The 13,958-nt window shown below is 34.4% G+C and overlaps 2 protein-coding genes across 6 annotated transcripts; one reads left to right on the top strand and one right to left on the bottom strand.

Annotated features, from left to right (window-relative positions):
* The first annotated feature begins 1,337 nt into the window (after nucleotides 1–1,337).
* Nucleotides 1,338–10,637, top strand: LOC124948735. Of its 4 annotated transcripts, none has more exons than XM_047492801.1 (5): nucleotides 1,338–2,122; nucleotides 2,211–2,467; nucleotides 2,545–2,690; nucleotides 9,183–9,698; nucleotides 9,797–10,637. In XM_047492801.1, exons 2-5 carry the CDS (start codon nucleotides 2,213–2,215, stop codon nucleotides 9,990–9,992), a joined length of 1,113 nt encoding a protein of 370 aa, XP_047348757.1. In that variant the 5' UTR covers nucleotides 1,338–2,122; nucleotides 2,211–2,212; the 3' UTR covers nucleotides 9,993–10,637. The 4 variants fall into 4 exon arrangements, with proteins under 4 accessions (XP_047348757.1, XP_047348759.1, XP_047348756.1 ...); XM_047492803.1 differs by having other exon boundaries at nucleotides 1,338–2,138; nucleotides 2,209–2,467; XM_047492802.1 differs by having other exon boundaries at nucleotides 1,339–2,107.
* On the bottom strand, nucleotides 2,499–8,737 carry LOC124948734 (carbohydrate sulfotransferase 11-like). Of its 2 annotated transcripts, XM_047492799.1 has the most exons (7): nucleotides 8,174–8,716; nucleotides 6,996–7,165; nucleotides 4,744–5,000; nucleotides 4,240–4,480; nucleotides 3,976–4,155; nucleotides 3,681–3,838; nucleotides 2,499–3,551 (listed from the first exon to the last, which is right to left on the bottom strand). In XM_047492799.1, exons 1-7 carry the CDS (start codon nucleotides 8,184–8,186, stop codon nucleotides 3,464–3,466), a joined length of 1,107 nt encoding a protein of 368 aa, XP_047348755.1. In that variant the 5' UTR covers nucleotides 8,187–8,716; the 3' UTR covers nucleotides 2,499–3,463. The 2 variants fall into 2 exon arrangements, with proteins under 2 accessions (XP_047348755.1, XP_047348754.1); XM_047492798.1 differs by having other exon boundaries at nucleotides 3,976–4,480; nucleotides 8,174–8,737.
* Nucleotides 10,638–13,958: the final 3,321 nt, after the last annotated feature.

Below are 13,958 nucleotides of genomic sequence, written 5' to 3'. Positions count from 1 at the left end.
TATACTCTTATTAATTATCATTTATAGTCTCGGGTGGGACCTATTGGAGGGGCCAATGGGTGAGGGCTTCTGTGCGGGCTCCTGTCTCAGGATCGTGTTGAGCTGCTTCTTTTTTCTTCTCTTTCTGGGGCTCTCTTTTCTTTTTCCGGCTCTCTTTTCTATCTCATATTTTCCTTTTTTAATTATGTTTTATTTGTTTTTAATTATGTTTTATTTGTTTTTAATTATGTTTTATTTATATTTTATTTATATTTTATTTATGTTTTTAATTATGTTTTTAATTATGTTTTTAATTATGTTTTTAATTATGTTTTTAATTATGTTTTTAATTATGTTTTTAATTATGTTTTTAATTATGTTTTAATTATGTTTTTAATATATTTTTATTAATTATGATTACAGCTTTTGGTAGGATCCATAGGATGATGCAGACTGGTGATTCAGTATGGTGTCGAGCTCCTTCTCTTTTCGTTTCTTCCTTTAACTCTCTTATCTATTTATATATATTTATTTTCTATTTTATTTATTTTCTATTTATAATCTATGTATTGTGTTTTATTTTATATATTTTTTTGCTTTCTCTTATTTTCTCCTTAGCTTTTTCTTTTTCAGGATAGATCATCGAGGGATAGATTCATCTGCGACCGGATGATACATCGCATGGCAGGATTCATCATCGATTTCTACGCGCGAATACGGGAAGGATAGGAAGAACACTGACGCGCGTGTCGGCGGGCACAGGCGTGGGTGTTCTCGGGCGCGAATATATTTCGTTTGATTGTTCGTATCGAAAACGCGAATTGTAGAGTAGAGTCAACGTTTTTCTAACATTCGCGTGGGTGTTCGGGCGCGATTAAAGGTCCTACCGTGGACTTCGTTTGATTTTTTGCAAATTTTGATGGGGGTACTACGCGAATTTCGGCTTAATAGTAAAATCTACGTAATTATAATACACACGTGAGTGTCGCGACGCGATTAGTATTTCTAAGGAGTGCGCTTTGATTGTTCGAAATTCGGAAAGCACGAATTTGGATGTGCTTAATAATCCGTTATGTCTGAAGCGGACGGTGCAAATGGTGGAGCTATCTGTAAGAGGTGTGTTGTAGCAAAGCTACGCATACCCTGTTAGTTAAGAAGCCGGTGCATTGAAGCGGAAAGGTATCGCGGATCGGTATCGCGGTACGCGGATTTTAGAGTAGAGTCACCGTTAGCCCGTGGGTCTCCACATGCAGCAACTTCCACGTAGTGAGACCTGGGTCGATAGTACTAGCGATGTATTGAAATCTAATAATCGATAAATCACGCAATGCAAGTACTATCGAGCGAATGGCTGCATATTTCAATTTATTTTCATAAATTTCTTTCGATCTAATTAAGGATAATAATACAAGACGTGCACTATTATCAAAAAGAGATATATCCAGGAAAGATTGAAGAGTGTGAATTCACAGTTTACTAACACTATTTACTTTAATTTATTTTAATTTATCAAAGTGAGAAGTAATGGTATAATCAACACAAGGTTATATTCCGATACGATAGACGCGTATGTTGGGAAGAGCATTCTTGCTTGCGTTTGTAGTTCGTACTTTGTCCATACGCGTCGCTGAAGCCGTATGTACGCTTCAGCGAAACAGCCTTAATCTTTGGATAGTAATTTCATTCATATAATATTCTTCCTAATATTATTATCTGATAAAAGTTTATTATATATTTTTACGTTGGTGTTAATCGGTGGAGTTTGATACATTTTGATGGTAGCTCGTCGAATGTATCGTCGATGGTACCAAAGTACTGTCAACTATATTTTTCTTTTCATTTCCATGAAATACCGTTATCTTTATTTCTCATAAATATCATTTCAAAGCCACCTTTATACCTTGGAATGTTTACATTCTAATGAATATTTATGAGGCTTTCGGAGGATCGCTTAGGTCTTTCATGTGGAGATTGCTGCATACAGAGATCCTGCTATTTATAAAAACATATTATAGATTTAAGAAGACTTTAATTTATTTCATCAAAACATTAAGATTTAGTCGTGTCGGGGTATTGATCGTTACTCGCAATGAGACGGGACGATTGATGTCTTAACTGCGATTAAGAGGTTAAACAATCGAGAGTTCGTTGTTTACTTGATAAGTATTTTTATAATCGCTTGATGTTTTCTAACGACTTTGCGATCTTACGAAAGGTTTTATTTTTCAAAGATATGGACTGTTTCGACGACGATATATTTGAATTTAGTGACAAAGATGAAGATGCTTCCATTTCTAAAACCACATCTCATAAGGAATTTAATCCCATCGAGGAACATCTTGTAAAACAATTAGATTCAATAAAGAATAGAATAGATAAAGCAAAAAATGAATTGGAAGAAACGAAAGAAACGGTTCGGCACATCACAAATAATTTACTTTACAAAGCTGTCTTTGGCCAAGATAAGAATGTCGATTCAGACAACGATGTAAGCCATTATTTATTACAGTTATCAATTGTTTAATGCGTTAGCAACAGGTATTTCTTTATTTATATTTGTTATAGTTATACACTGTCGAAGGAGAGCCTGTATTAATAGAAAAACACGAAGAAGACAAACCCTGCGATTTTTTGGTCTTGAAGGAACAATGGCAATATGTTCTTTTTGATAAATGGATATTAGGCGTAGTGCTACAAAATGTATCGTTTCAGTAAGTATCTGTTCTCTTTCTCTCTCTCTTTCTCTCTCTTTTAATATAACATGATATTTTTCTTCTGCAATGTAGATGAAACAGTGAAAAGTTTATGGCTATTTATAATAAGACATTAATACTATAGGCGGTTATTTTTCAAATTTCATAACATGTTACATATATTATAGCAATGAATTATAACAATTGTTTTACAATATTATAGAGAAAAAGTAACAATGGCATTTCCTTCTTTCTACATAAACGTATGTTTATAAAAGTTATATTAGCAATTTTATTGCATAGCCGCTTGTAGATTTATTATCCGTGTTGAGAAGTTTTTGTTTCCTTTTTCTTCTCGTTTTATCATTGATTTCCACCTCTTTCCAAGCTGTCTTGTGCATTAGATGCAAGCATCAAAGATGTCTCTCAGTTGCACGATAATTAAATAACAAAATAATTTCTAGCGGAAGTAATGGATCAATGTTTAATTTTCATTGTAAAAATTCTCTAGAATATTTGAATATTTATTACATTAGGAAAATATTTAGGATAATGCATTATCATTTAAAGTACATCTTTAAAATTATGTTTCTTTTTATTTCTATGTAATAAGTTACTCTCAATCTCATGACTATTATATACAGATTAGTATAGCAGTTTTCAACTTTATGAAAGCATAATTTAATGTTTCGTTGTTTTTCAAGTAACAATTTACATTTATATAAAAAAAGGAATGCTACATTCTCAAAAGTAGTACGATCGACGCGTCATATAGTTTAAGTATTTCGACTTCAATTTTTGCATATCAACGTAATCGGGTTGTCTTTTCCAAGTGGAATATATTCCTCGGGAGAGTAATCGAAGAGTATAAAATCATACCTATAATAATGATTGATATTTACTAGGAAATCGTTAATATCGTATTACTATTATGGAAAAAAAAAGAAAAAAAAAAAAAAAAAAAAAAAAAAAATACAATACACTCGTCGATTAGAAATTTCTTTGTACCTAAACATCTCATAGAGATCATTGATCTGTGTCTTGGACAATTGAGCGAAATAATTTTTAACGACGTCTTTCGTTTGAACACCTCTCGTTGGATTTTTCCATTCCGGTTTAATGATATGTCCAACGTGTGCCTGCTTTATAAGGAAGTCCTGATCTTCCTAAAGATTAAAATTCATTCTTTTTTTTCTCTCTCTCTTTTTTTCTTTTTTTTTTTTTTTTTTTTTTTCTTTTTTTTTTTTTTTTTTTGAATACATTAGAATAAAAGGAGTCGTCGTTATCGCGTAACGTAACTTACTCGAAGTGTTTCGAATTTAGCGATTATATCGAATCGCACTTGGCAGGGCGTACAAAAGTTGACTATCGGTGTCCAGTGCATATCTAATTCGTTTCCAGCTTTCCACTGACACAAAAGCCATCTTACAAATTCTTCGAAGAATGGATATCTCGGTCCATGTTTTCCATTCGTTTTCGTATTCTGTAAAATAATTAAGAAAATCGTGTCAAACGATTGAGAAAAAGTCCCAGGATTGTTTGTTAAAGTGATTAAAGTAAAAAATACCTTCAATCTATAATGCCAAACTATATGGGCACCGAGATTACTGTGAAACGTATGGGGTAAACTATGCTCCAGTTTGTCTCTATAGGCACTCAATAATCTCTCGAAGGGATGTCTCACGATTAGAAAGCTAATACTATCGTTTAAAAATTTCGCTAATTCTTCGGCCGTGTGTCTAGGATATTTTTGCCGTGCCAGAGAAACAGGCACAGCTTTAGAGGCTTTCAAAAATTGAGGACTGTATCTGAAAGATTTGTTTTAAACGATCGGCAAAAAACCATTAAAATACCATACAAATAATTTAAATGTAAATTTAAATCATGATATTGCGTATAATCGCACGGAGAGGGAAAAACAAAGCTATTAATTCATTTATATTGATAATATTTAAGTCTTTCGAATATAAGTATTATATTCGAAAGAAGAAAGAAGTATTAGAAAAAGAAAAGAAAAAAAAAATGGGAGAGATAAATCAGATAAATAAAGATTTAGGATTAGATTTCTTACCCTGCAAGTAGATTAAAATTATACATCCACGAGGTGGATGCTGCTTTGAATACGTTGCACCATATCAGATGATATTCTCTATTTACAAGGAACTCCCAGGCATTGGGCTTGTGAAGGGAATCGTTTCCAGGACGATCGAGTCCTTCCTCGGCACACTTTTCCGCCAAAAATTTTCTTCGTTCGTTCAAACGAGCCTCCGTTTCCGCAGCCGTCGCTTGTTCGATCATTTTCTCCTCTGGCGTTAGGTTGGCATCGTCCTTAAAATATATTTCACAAATGTGAACAAATATGGAAAAAATTAATGAATGAAAGAATGAATGAATGAATGAATGAATGTACGAATGAACGAACGAACCAGTTTATCCCAGGGTCAAGATCCCCTGTGAGCACGTGCGTACGTGTATTGCTACGTATATGCATACGTATGTATTTACGTACACATACTTACGTTAATGTACCCGTCGTATATATATATATATATATATATATATATATATATATGTGTTGTATGTATGTATGTATGCATGTATGTATGCATGTAAGTATGTAGGTATGTATGTATACATCTACCACAGCGACCTTCTATTGCACACGCAAGGTTAAGTCAATTTCCACAATTAAACTAAACACTTTTATCTATGGGCCATTCGCGCGTCCTACGTTACGTTGCATCGGGAACGATAGAGTCGTGTTGCAAAACACGTGACATTTGACCTACATATGCATTTGAAACAGATGCACCATATAAATTATAATAATATGTATAAATCGACCTCGTAAAACGATCTTATCGTTTGATATGTAGATAAAGATCGTAGATTTTTAAATTGAATCACATCGAGGACGATGAAAGAGGATTAGAAAAGAGAAGGGAGGAAAAGAACGAAATAAGAAATAAACAAAAAGTAAGTAAAATCGATCATATCTCCGAGACAATATCAATTTGTCTCGGTAAAAAGATGATGCCATAAGGTAAAAAGGTGAGATAAAGTTGACCGAGAAGACCGAACGTATAATAGAAGCGCTGCTTTCCGTTTATTGATTTCGTTCTAGAGACTATACCGCTATTGCAAATGTGGGCCACACCGCCGCACGACCGAAGGGCTGTGGGCGGAGGTGGTGCATCAGTGAGAAGTCGATCTTGGTGTTGGTGAAGGCGCGCATCGGAGTTATACCACACGTATTTACATGCATACATACATACGTACATACATACATACATACATACGTACGCATTGTGCAATCGTTCTTCTTCTTTTATTTTTTTTCTTCTTCTTTTTCCTACTACCCAGTTATGCTTATTAATGTTCGCATTAAGCGATACGGTGGAACAACGTATCTTTTGACTTTGCGTATATATTCGTACATTCTTATCGTATTAAAGCACATGTCCATGTAGATATCTCCTTTGATAATTCTTTTTATACGATTATTTGTATATCTGAATTGTTTACATATACTGCCAAGCAACGTCGCGTGGGTTTCATATTATGGGGATTTATCGATCGTTCTAAAAAAGAAAAAAGAAGAAAAGCGGGGGAGATTAGAATCGGACAAGGAACGAACAAGAGCTTAGATATTCTTCTTTTTTTTTCCTTTCTCTCTTTTTTCTTCTTTTAAAACAAACAGGTTTCAAGGTTGATCTCGTTGAATTTTTCTACCAATTGTCTCTTCTCTCTCTCTCTCTCTCTCTCTCTCTTTTTCTTTTCCCTTTTATCGAGAGTTCGCTTAGCGTGACCGCGTCTCAAAGCCAAATCCCACATATATACATACATACATACATACATACATACGTACATATATACATATATATCTTATCGTTCAACTTGCTGCTCTTTTGCATAGTTCAAAGAGGCCGTATCGGCCGATCTGCGTGTGTCCATGCGCCGCATTGCGTCTGGAACTTCGCCAATCCGTGCTTGTCGTGTTTTAAAAGCGACCCTACAGATTTCGATCTCTTTAAGAGATTCTAAGGTGAACATAGTTGTGACGTTTTAAGAACTTTATCGAAAATATTATATAAGAGCATTCGCGTTATAACGTAATTCGTATAGAACCATGTCCAATGACAAATTCGATGACCTTAAGATAATCTAAATCCTTGGATAAACGAGTATAACGGTTACGGTTATGCGGCTTCTTAAACTACCTTAACTATTCCTTTTTAATTAGATGAAATCGAAGAACGAAAAGGATAAAGTAAAAGTTTAGAAATAAATATTTCCTCGTTTTTTTTTTTTTTTCTCACTCACGTCCAAAAGCGATCCCTGTTGCACGTTGTTGGTACCATCTTGATTGGAGAGGGCTAAGATGATCAAGCCCACGATCGCGGCAGCTAAAATTGCTCGACGAATACCCGCGAATACGTGACGTCGTGGTGTCATCTCCCTGAGAACGTTCTTCCTTCTGTACTCATATCGGACTGAAACAAACGAATGAATTCCATTTTTTTCTTTTCCCTCTGTTTTATATTTTTTTAACATCGACGAAATGTCCCCGATGTTCAAAGTAAACAATCGTTTTGTTTGTCACATAAATGTAGAATATACAAAATCGTTGATATTGTTACACGCGTAATCTTTTTTTCGCGTTTAACACGTTGACGCATACTTTCTTCCATTCTTTTTTTTTTCCCTTTTCCTCGACGTACCTTTTTTTTTGCTTTTCTTTTTTTGATTTTTTTTTTTTTTTTTTTTTTTTAACGTTCCACTATTCATACAAGGAAGTTAAATGAAATGAATGCCTTTTGACAGTACTCATAACAGTAAATTAATACACGAACGGTATAATGTTTAAGTTACATTGCTGATAAATACCGTTGTATTTAGCCGTAATTTGCGCCAACGTGTTAATACCATTAACAATTGCGCCAAGAGAAAACCGATTCTTCTCTGTCGATCTTGTGTCGAATATTCCTTATTGGTAAGCAGTATTTCGCAATATTTTTATTATTCGTGAATAAATCAAAATCGAAGCGCGTCAGGAATGAATTATGCAAGTATCCCCGCACGATGACACACGAAACGTTCGCGTAGTAGTCAGCGAATTTCCGATGAGATTTTTCAAGAAATTTGTTTTCCACACGTAAGAGATATATTATGAACATCCTCGTCTCTGAAGTAAAAAAAATGGTGAGAGGCGTTCCTTCTCTATGATTAACGCTTCTCACGCGTATTTCAATGATCACTTCCGTCCGATATCGTACTCGCGTAACGCTAATTTTGCGAAATACCAAGTTACATGCATACGTGGATTTACGTTACGCCCTTTTCTGCTTATTCCTTGAGAAACATTCGACTTTTACGTTCGTTCATTTTCTTATCTATCTATCTATCTATTTATTTATTACTTGTTTGTTTGTTTGTTTGTTTATTTATTCTTTTCTGCCCTTTGTTATTTCGTATAAAAAACAAAAACACGAATTCTCTACCTTTTTCGGGCATACAAGCCGAAAATCCCGCGACGTCGGGCTTCGTTAGAGCATTTATATCGCACTTCTCTGTAAACGAGCCGTTGAGCGATCCCTTTTATTGTCGTTTTATTGCTAGCTGTAATTGTCGTCGTTTCGAGAAAAGTCACACCTTCCCTCTTTCCGTTTTTTTTTGGATCCCTTCTGGCCGTCCTTCTAGATGACGCACGTGATTCTCGCGCACGTCTACGCGGAAAGAAATGCGCGAACGGATCGGATCACCGAACGATCACGGCGGCATCACGTAGATCACTGAGCGTTAAAACAGTCGTCTGTACTCGTCTAACAATATGAGCGACCGAGCGGCCGAACGAACGGCTGAGAGCGATAGATAGATTGGTAGATGGATAGATAGAGGGAGAGAAAAACAGAGAGAGAAAGAGAGAGAGAGAGAGAGAGAGAGACGCTAGGCGTCCCAACGTCCAGCGTCGTTGCTCCTGATGATGTTGCTGCTGCTGCTTCTGATGCTTCTGCTCTGTTGCTGCTGCTGCTGCTGCTGCTGCTGCTGCTGCTGCTAATTCCAATGGTAGTGGTGGTAGCTGCGGTTTGTCCGTGTACAGTACGCGTATAGTTCCGGATTGGCTGGATTTTTCGCGGGTCGATTTGCCGGCATTGGAAACGAGCAGCGCAAGCGCGAGACAAGTCGGATAGGTCGGGAGGTCGAGCAAAGGGAAGGTGTTCCGCAAAAGTGGAGTGAGAGACGAGGAAACACCGGGAGAGACGCCAAGGGGAATAGATGAGCTTGATCCAATGCCCGACTTTCTTCTTTACCGTGAATCGTTCAGACGAGGAAACTCGTAACAGGGACTTTAATAGAAATAGTACAGATCATCTGCTATTTTGGATCATTAATTCATTCGAATGTTCTGTCATAGATATTTTTTGATTTATTTCCTATTACATACGTTATTTTACTTTTCATGATATCTTGTTCGTCACAAATATACACGTTTTCTTCTTTTCCTTGCAGAACGTTAAACGAGCTCAGATTTTATGCCTTACCGAAAGGTATCAGCGAGATTCACGGCTTCGTTTCAGCTTTCTGGGAAGAGGAGAACGATCTTTGGAAGAGGATTAACTTGATCTCCTCGAAGAGGGACAACGTCGTAGCCACACTTGTTCTCGATCCCTTGGATTTTAATGAAAACACGATCGTCGAGATATACGGCACGATATCCTACGAGAACTTGGATATGGAATTGCAGATAGCCATACCGGTCGTTACTTTCACGTCCCACGATATTCTACGTGGAACCTATAAATTAAACTATTCGGAACACCCGAAATACACGGTGTTAGCGTTGAAAAGTATCTTCGTTGAGACGATCCTCGAGCTTCCATATCAATTTGATTCAGAAAATTTTATTAATCTTTTGCGATGTCTCGATGCCAAGAAAATTTTGAAAAATATTTATTGCATCGAGAACACCGAATGTTACGCCATTATAGAAACTTTATCGGCAAATAAAATAACGATATTGGCGAAGTAAGTGACTTCGATAAATGATATATTATGAATGTTCATTTAAATGATCTATTAAATTTTCAATTAACGTTTCTCCAAAATTTTTTTTTTCTTTGCAGAACAATGTCACGATTGAATTTAATCCTGCGTAGGATACAAGAGGAATCCTCGATTCCTATTACGAGACTCGAGGAATCCAGTTACGTTGAAGAAGCGGCGGAGGCTTTGATAGAAGAATTGGAAATGTATCTCGGTGATCTCAATCTTGCGAGAATCCAAAGGGCAAGGATAAAGAGCGACCTGCTTATACCGTGATCGACGAGTGTACGACGAAATTACGTATCTTGAGACGTCTGTTAAATCGTACGAATCGTTTAACCACCCCCCGTTCTTTCGATTTTATCGAATAACAAAGCACCTCTAACGTTTGGCATTTCTCTCAAAAGATTTTTTATTATCCTTTTTTTGTTTTTTTTGTTTTTTTTTTTTCCAATAAATTAAGAAAGAAAGAAGGGATAAGACCCGAAGGGATAAGGCTAGAGGATAAAAGAATTCAAAACCTCTAAAGAATTTCGATTTTATTTTTGCAAATTTTACGTACGTACGTATGTACGCACGTATGTATAGGTGTACGTGTGTGTGTGTGTGTGTGTGTGTGTGTGTGTGGTGTGTGCATGCGTGAGTGTGTATGTGTGTGTGTGTGTGTGTGTGTATGTGATACGTTTATATCGCATCTATACGGTGAAACGTAGATAATATATTTTCTTGGAGCCGGACATGATGCTGAACACGACAGTGCACTCGGCCAATCAATGATCGTGAATTGTAATGCTGCTATTTTTTTATTTCATTCTTCTTTTATTTCTTTTCTTTTCATTAAATTTTCTTTTCTTCCTTCGTTTTCTTGTTCTTTCGAGAAGATAATCTAGAGAAGTCGATTAAAAAGGTTTGATATCGTAATATTTTTCTTCATTTTTTTCCCCTTTTCTTTACCGTTGCAAGATGACGAATGTGATATATTATATATTGAATATATTCTGCCAAGTATATATATATATATATATATATATATATATATATATACATACACACGTACATATACATATATATATATACATACACACGTACATATATATATATATATATATATATATATATATACACGGCAAGTCTGTCCGTAAGATCTATGTATTCTAAAAGCCGAGATAGACCATGCAGTACGGCTTCAAAACTAGAAATGGACGGGTGAAGTAGAATATTGCCACCGATGGTACGTAGATGCTTCTTTTGAATGATTTTATCTTTTCTTTCCTTCGAGATAATAATTTTTCTTTTTTCTTTTTTCCTTTTGCCATTCTTAATCTCTGAAGACACATCTAGGGTTAGCATAATTTTGCATCTTTTGCCATCTTCGCTCTTTGATATCTTTAATTTGTTCTCCCTCTATTTTCTTTTCATTTCTTCTCTTTTCTTATCTTTCCTTTTCTATTCTTATCTTTTCTTTTCTTATCTTTTCTTCTCCTTTTTTTTTTTTCATCGTGCTCTTTCTCCACTTTGCTCTTTTTCTTTTCACCTATCTATTTATCTACCTACCTATCTATTTTTATTTTTAGCTCTAACTCTAACTCTATCTATAACCCTATCTCTATTTCTACCTCTATTTTTGTCTCTGTCTCTCTTTCTCTCTTACGAAAAGAGATTCGCTTACACAGTGCTTTAATAATCGGTTCAATTTATACGCGCGTAATAGGTATCACGAAAAAAAAAAGATTGCGATACATTTTATACGATACAATCGATCAATTAATTGCTCTTTTACATGTAGTTATCTACATGCATTGGTATATCGAACCGGCGGCTTCGTTAGCTTCTTTGTCTTCTATATTTTGCGTGTTCTGCTTCTTTTTTTCCTCCTTTCTTTTCATTTATTTCTTTTCTCTTTCTTTTTCTTTTTTTTTTTACTACGCTTTATTTTCTCCGACATATTTTTTCTTTTTTTTATAATGCAGTACATACTTGTATATATATACATATATATATATATATATATATATATATATATATTTTCTGTTCCATTTTATATATATATATACATATATAGGTAGCTTTCATCTCTTACGTATTTCAATAACATTTCTCGCTAAGGCATTCGTTTATGGCAAGTATATTTGATAAGTGCCGATATTTAAACGTGCGTGAAATACGATTTATACATAGGTTACAAAAGTATATTGACAAACGTTCGCATGTCTTCTCTTATAATTCGCGACTATTTTGCTGAAGTAATCGAAAAAAAAAAAAAGGGGAAAAACATGGTTATCGATTACACGTTGGAAAATGTCACTACATGCTCACGTTGATATTTACTACGCGTAAGTTTTCCTCGTGTATATATATATATATATATATAATTTATATATGTATACCTCTTTGGTTAAAATGTATCGAATCACAGTCTACGATAGCCGGAAATAATTTCGGAAGTTTATAAGTCTCTTCCAGCGTAGCACGTACGATCGCTAAGTTTTCTTTCAATTATCTAGTATACTATAATATAGTACATATAATACATATATGTGTATGTATATATATATATATATGTATATGTATATGTATATGTATATGTATATAATAAACAAGTGTAACGCGCAGCATAATTTGCACTTTGGAGTACTTGAGTAACTTGAGAGTACTCGAGCGTATAGAGGATGACACGATCAACTAGGTATTAGTTGAGACGTGATCTCTGGTTGTCCTTGAAAATGGACAAAGAAAGGCTGTTTTCAGAGTAATAAGTTACTCAGCTCGAAGGGAGAAATACAACGATAGAAAAATAATACTTTTCTTTCTTTTTTCTTTTTTTTGTTTTTTTCTTTTTTTTTTGTTTTGTGTTTTTTTTTTCTCGCGAATCCATTTTGGTCGAACATTAATATCGCCTTGTTTAAGGTATAGCCTTTGTGCATGCACATTTATTTATGTTTATTCGTGTAAATCTTGACGAATTCGTCGATGAATAGAATAATGCCTTTTTCGATTGAACAGGGCTACGTATTAATACCAAAAATTCGTTTTCAAAGCTACAATTGTTAAATTATGCTAACCAAGGCAATACAAAAATTCGAATATGTACTAAATAGATTTTATCTGATAACGAGATCCCTACGACGATTTATCGACGAGCGTTAGAAAAGAAATAATATAAGAAATATCGCGAAGGAAATATTTAACTATAATATATTATTTCAAAGGAGACATTGTCAGAACGACTCCGTATCTTTTTTTCTTCTTCTTATTCTTCTTTTTCGTTTTCTTCTTCTTTCCCTAATTCTAATAGCCCTTAAAATTTTAAGTAATACGCGAGGAACGTACTTTTTTTCTTTTTTTTTTTTTTTTCTAATTCTCTAAATCACTAATCTCTAATATTGATGCGCTTTTTACAAGATTTTTCGTAGCAAACTAATAAAACGACTCGAATGTACGAACGGTTGTACTTATGTGTGTCATCCACGAGAATAAAGTTCGAAGAAAAATGATAATTCTATGTTATATTTAGTCAATTTGCCTTTTTTTTTCTTTTCCCTAATAATATTACAATTTATAATAATATTAATGTCTATGTGTGTATGTATGTATGTATGTATGTATGTATGTATGTATGTATGTGTGTCATTTGAACAAGCACCTACCATTAGTAATAGCGTCCTATCATGCTCTTTCTTGGCCTCTCGTTTGCTTTGTCATTATTATTATTTTTCTTTTTGTTGTTTGCTCGTGTTTTTCCGTTTTTCTTTTTTCCTTTTTTCTTTTTTTTTTTTTTTTTTTTTTATGTTAGAAAAGAACAGCCCTCAGCTGTCCGCAGAAAATTAATGGTTTGTCTAATAGAAAAGTGTTGATAGATCGCCTTATTTGTTAACCGGTGCTGCATAGCGTACATACATACACAATTACGCTATAACCGCTATATTTTTTACAACGTGCGCGTTTACGGGTTGAATTTTGTAGAAAATTCCTTTGTAGAAAATTGACGCTAGGGTATTATTTTCTGTCTTATTCTTGATTTTTTTATTCTTTCTTTTTTCTTTTCTTTTGTTTCTCTCCTTTTTGTCCATTTTTTTTTCTTTTTTTCTTTATTTTTTTGTTCCTTTTTCTTTTTTTTTTTTCCTTTGTTATGCTCTTTCCTCTTTTTATAAAGCGTGCTACACGAGATTCCTTCGCGAAACGCCAAAGAAATAATTTTTACACGGCGCCATACGATTTTACATTATATTCACTATAACTTTT

This window comes from Vespa velutina, chromosome 4 (assembly GCF_912470025.1).
Source record: "Vespa velutina chromosome 4, iVesVel2.1, whole genome shotgun sequence".
NCBI lineage: Eukaryota > Metazoa > Arthropoda > Insecta > Hymenoptera > Vespidae > Vespa > Vespa velutina.
Note: the sequence above shows the minus strand (reverse complement) of the source record. Positions and strands in the feature narration are given on the sequence as shown.

Excerpts from the sequence above, each read along its gene's own strand:
- LOC124948735 (XM_047492800.1), top strand. The coding sequence starts at position 2,162 with ATGTTTTCTAACGACTTTGCGATCTTACGAAAGGTTTTATTTTTCAAA. Across the intron at positions 2,468-2,544 it reads ATGTCGATTCAGACAACGAT|TTATACACTGTCGAAGGAGA; the intron begins GTAAGCCATTAT and ends TATTTGTTATAG. Across the intron at positions 9,699-9,796 it reads AAAATAACGATATTGGCGAA|AACAATGTCACGATTGAATT; the intron begins GTAAGTGACTTC and ends TTTTCTTTGCAG.
- LOC124948734 (XM_047492798.1), bottom strand. Across the intron at positions 4,481-4,743 it reads AATTTTAATCTACTTGCAGG|ATACAGTCCTCAATTTTTGA; the intron begins GTAAGAAATCTA and ends CAAATCTTTCAG. Across the intron at positions 3,839-3,975 it reads CTAAATTCGAAACACTTCGA|GAAGATCAGGACTTCCTTAT; the intron begins GTAAGTTACGTT and ends TTTAATCTTTAG.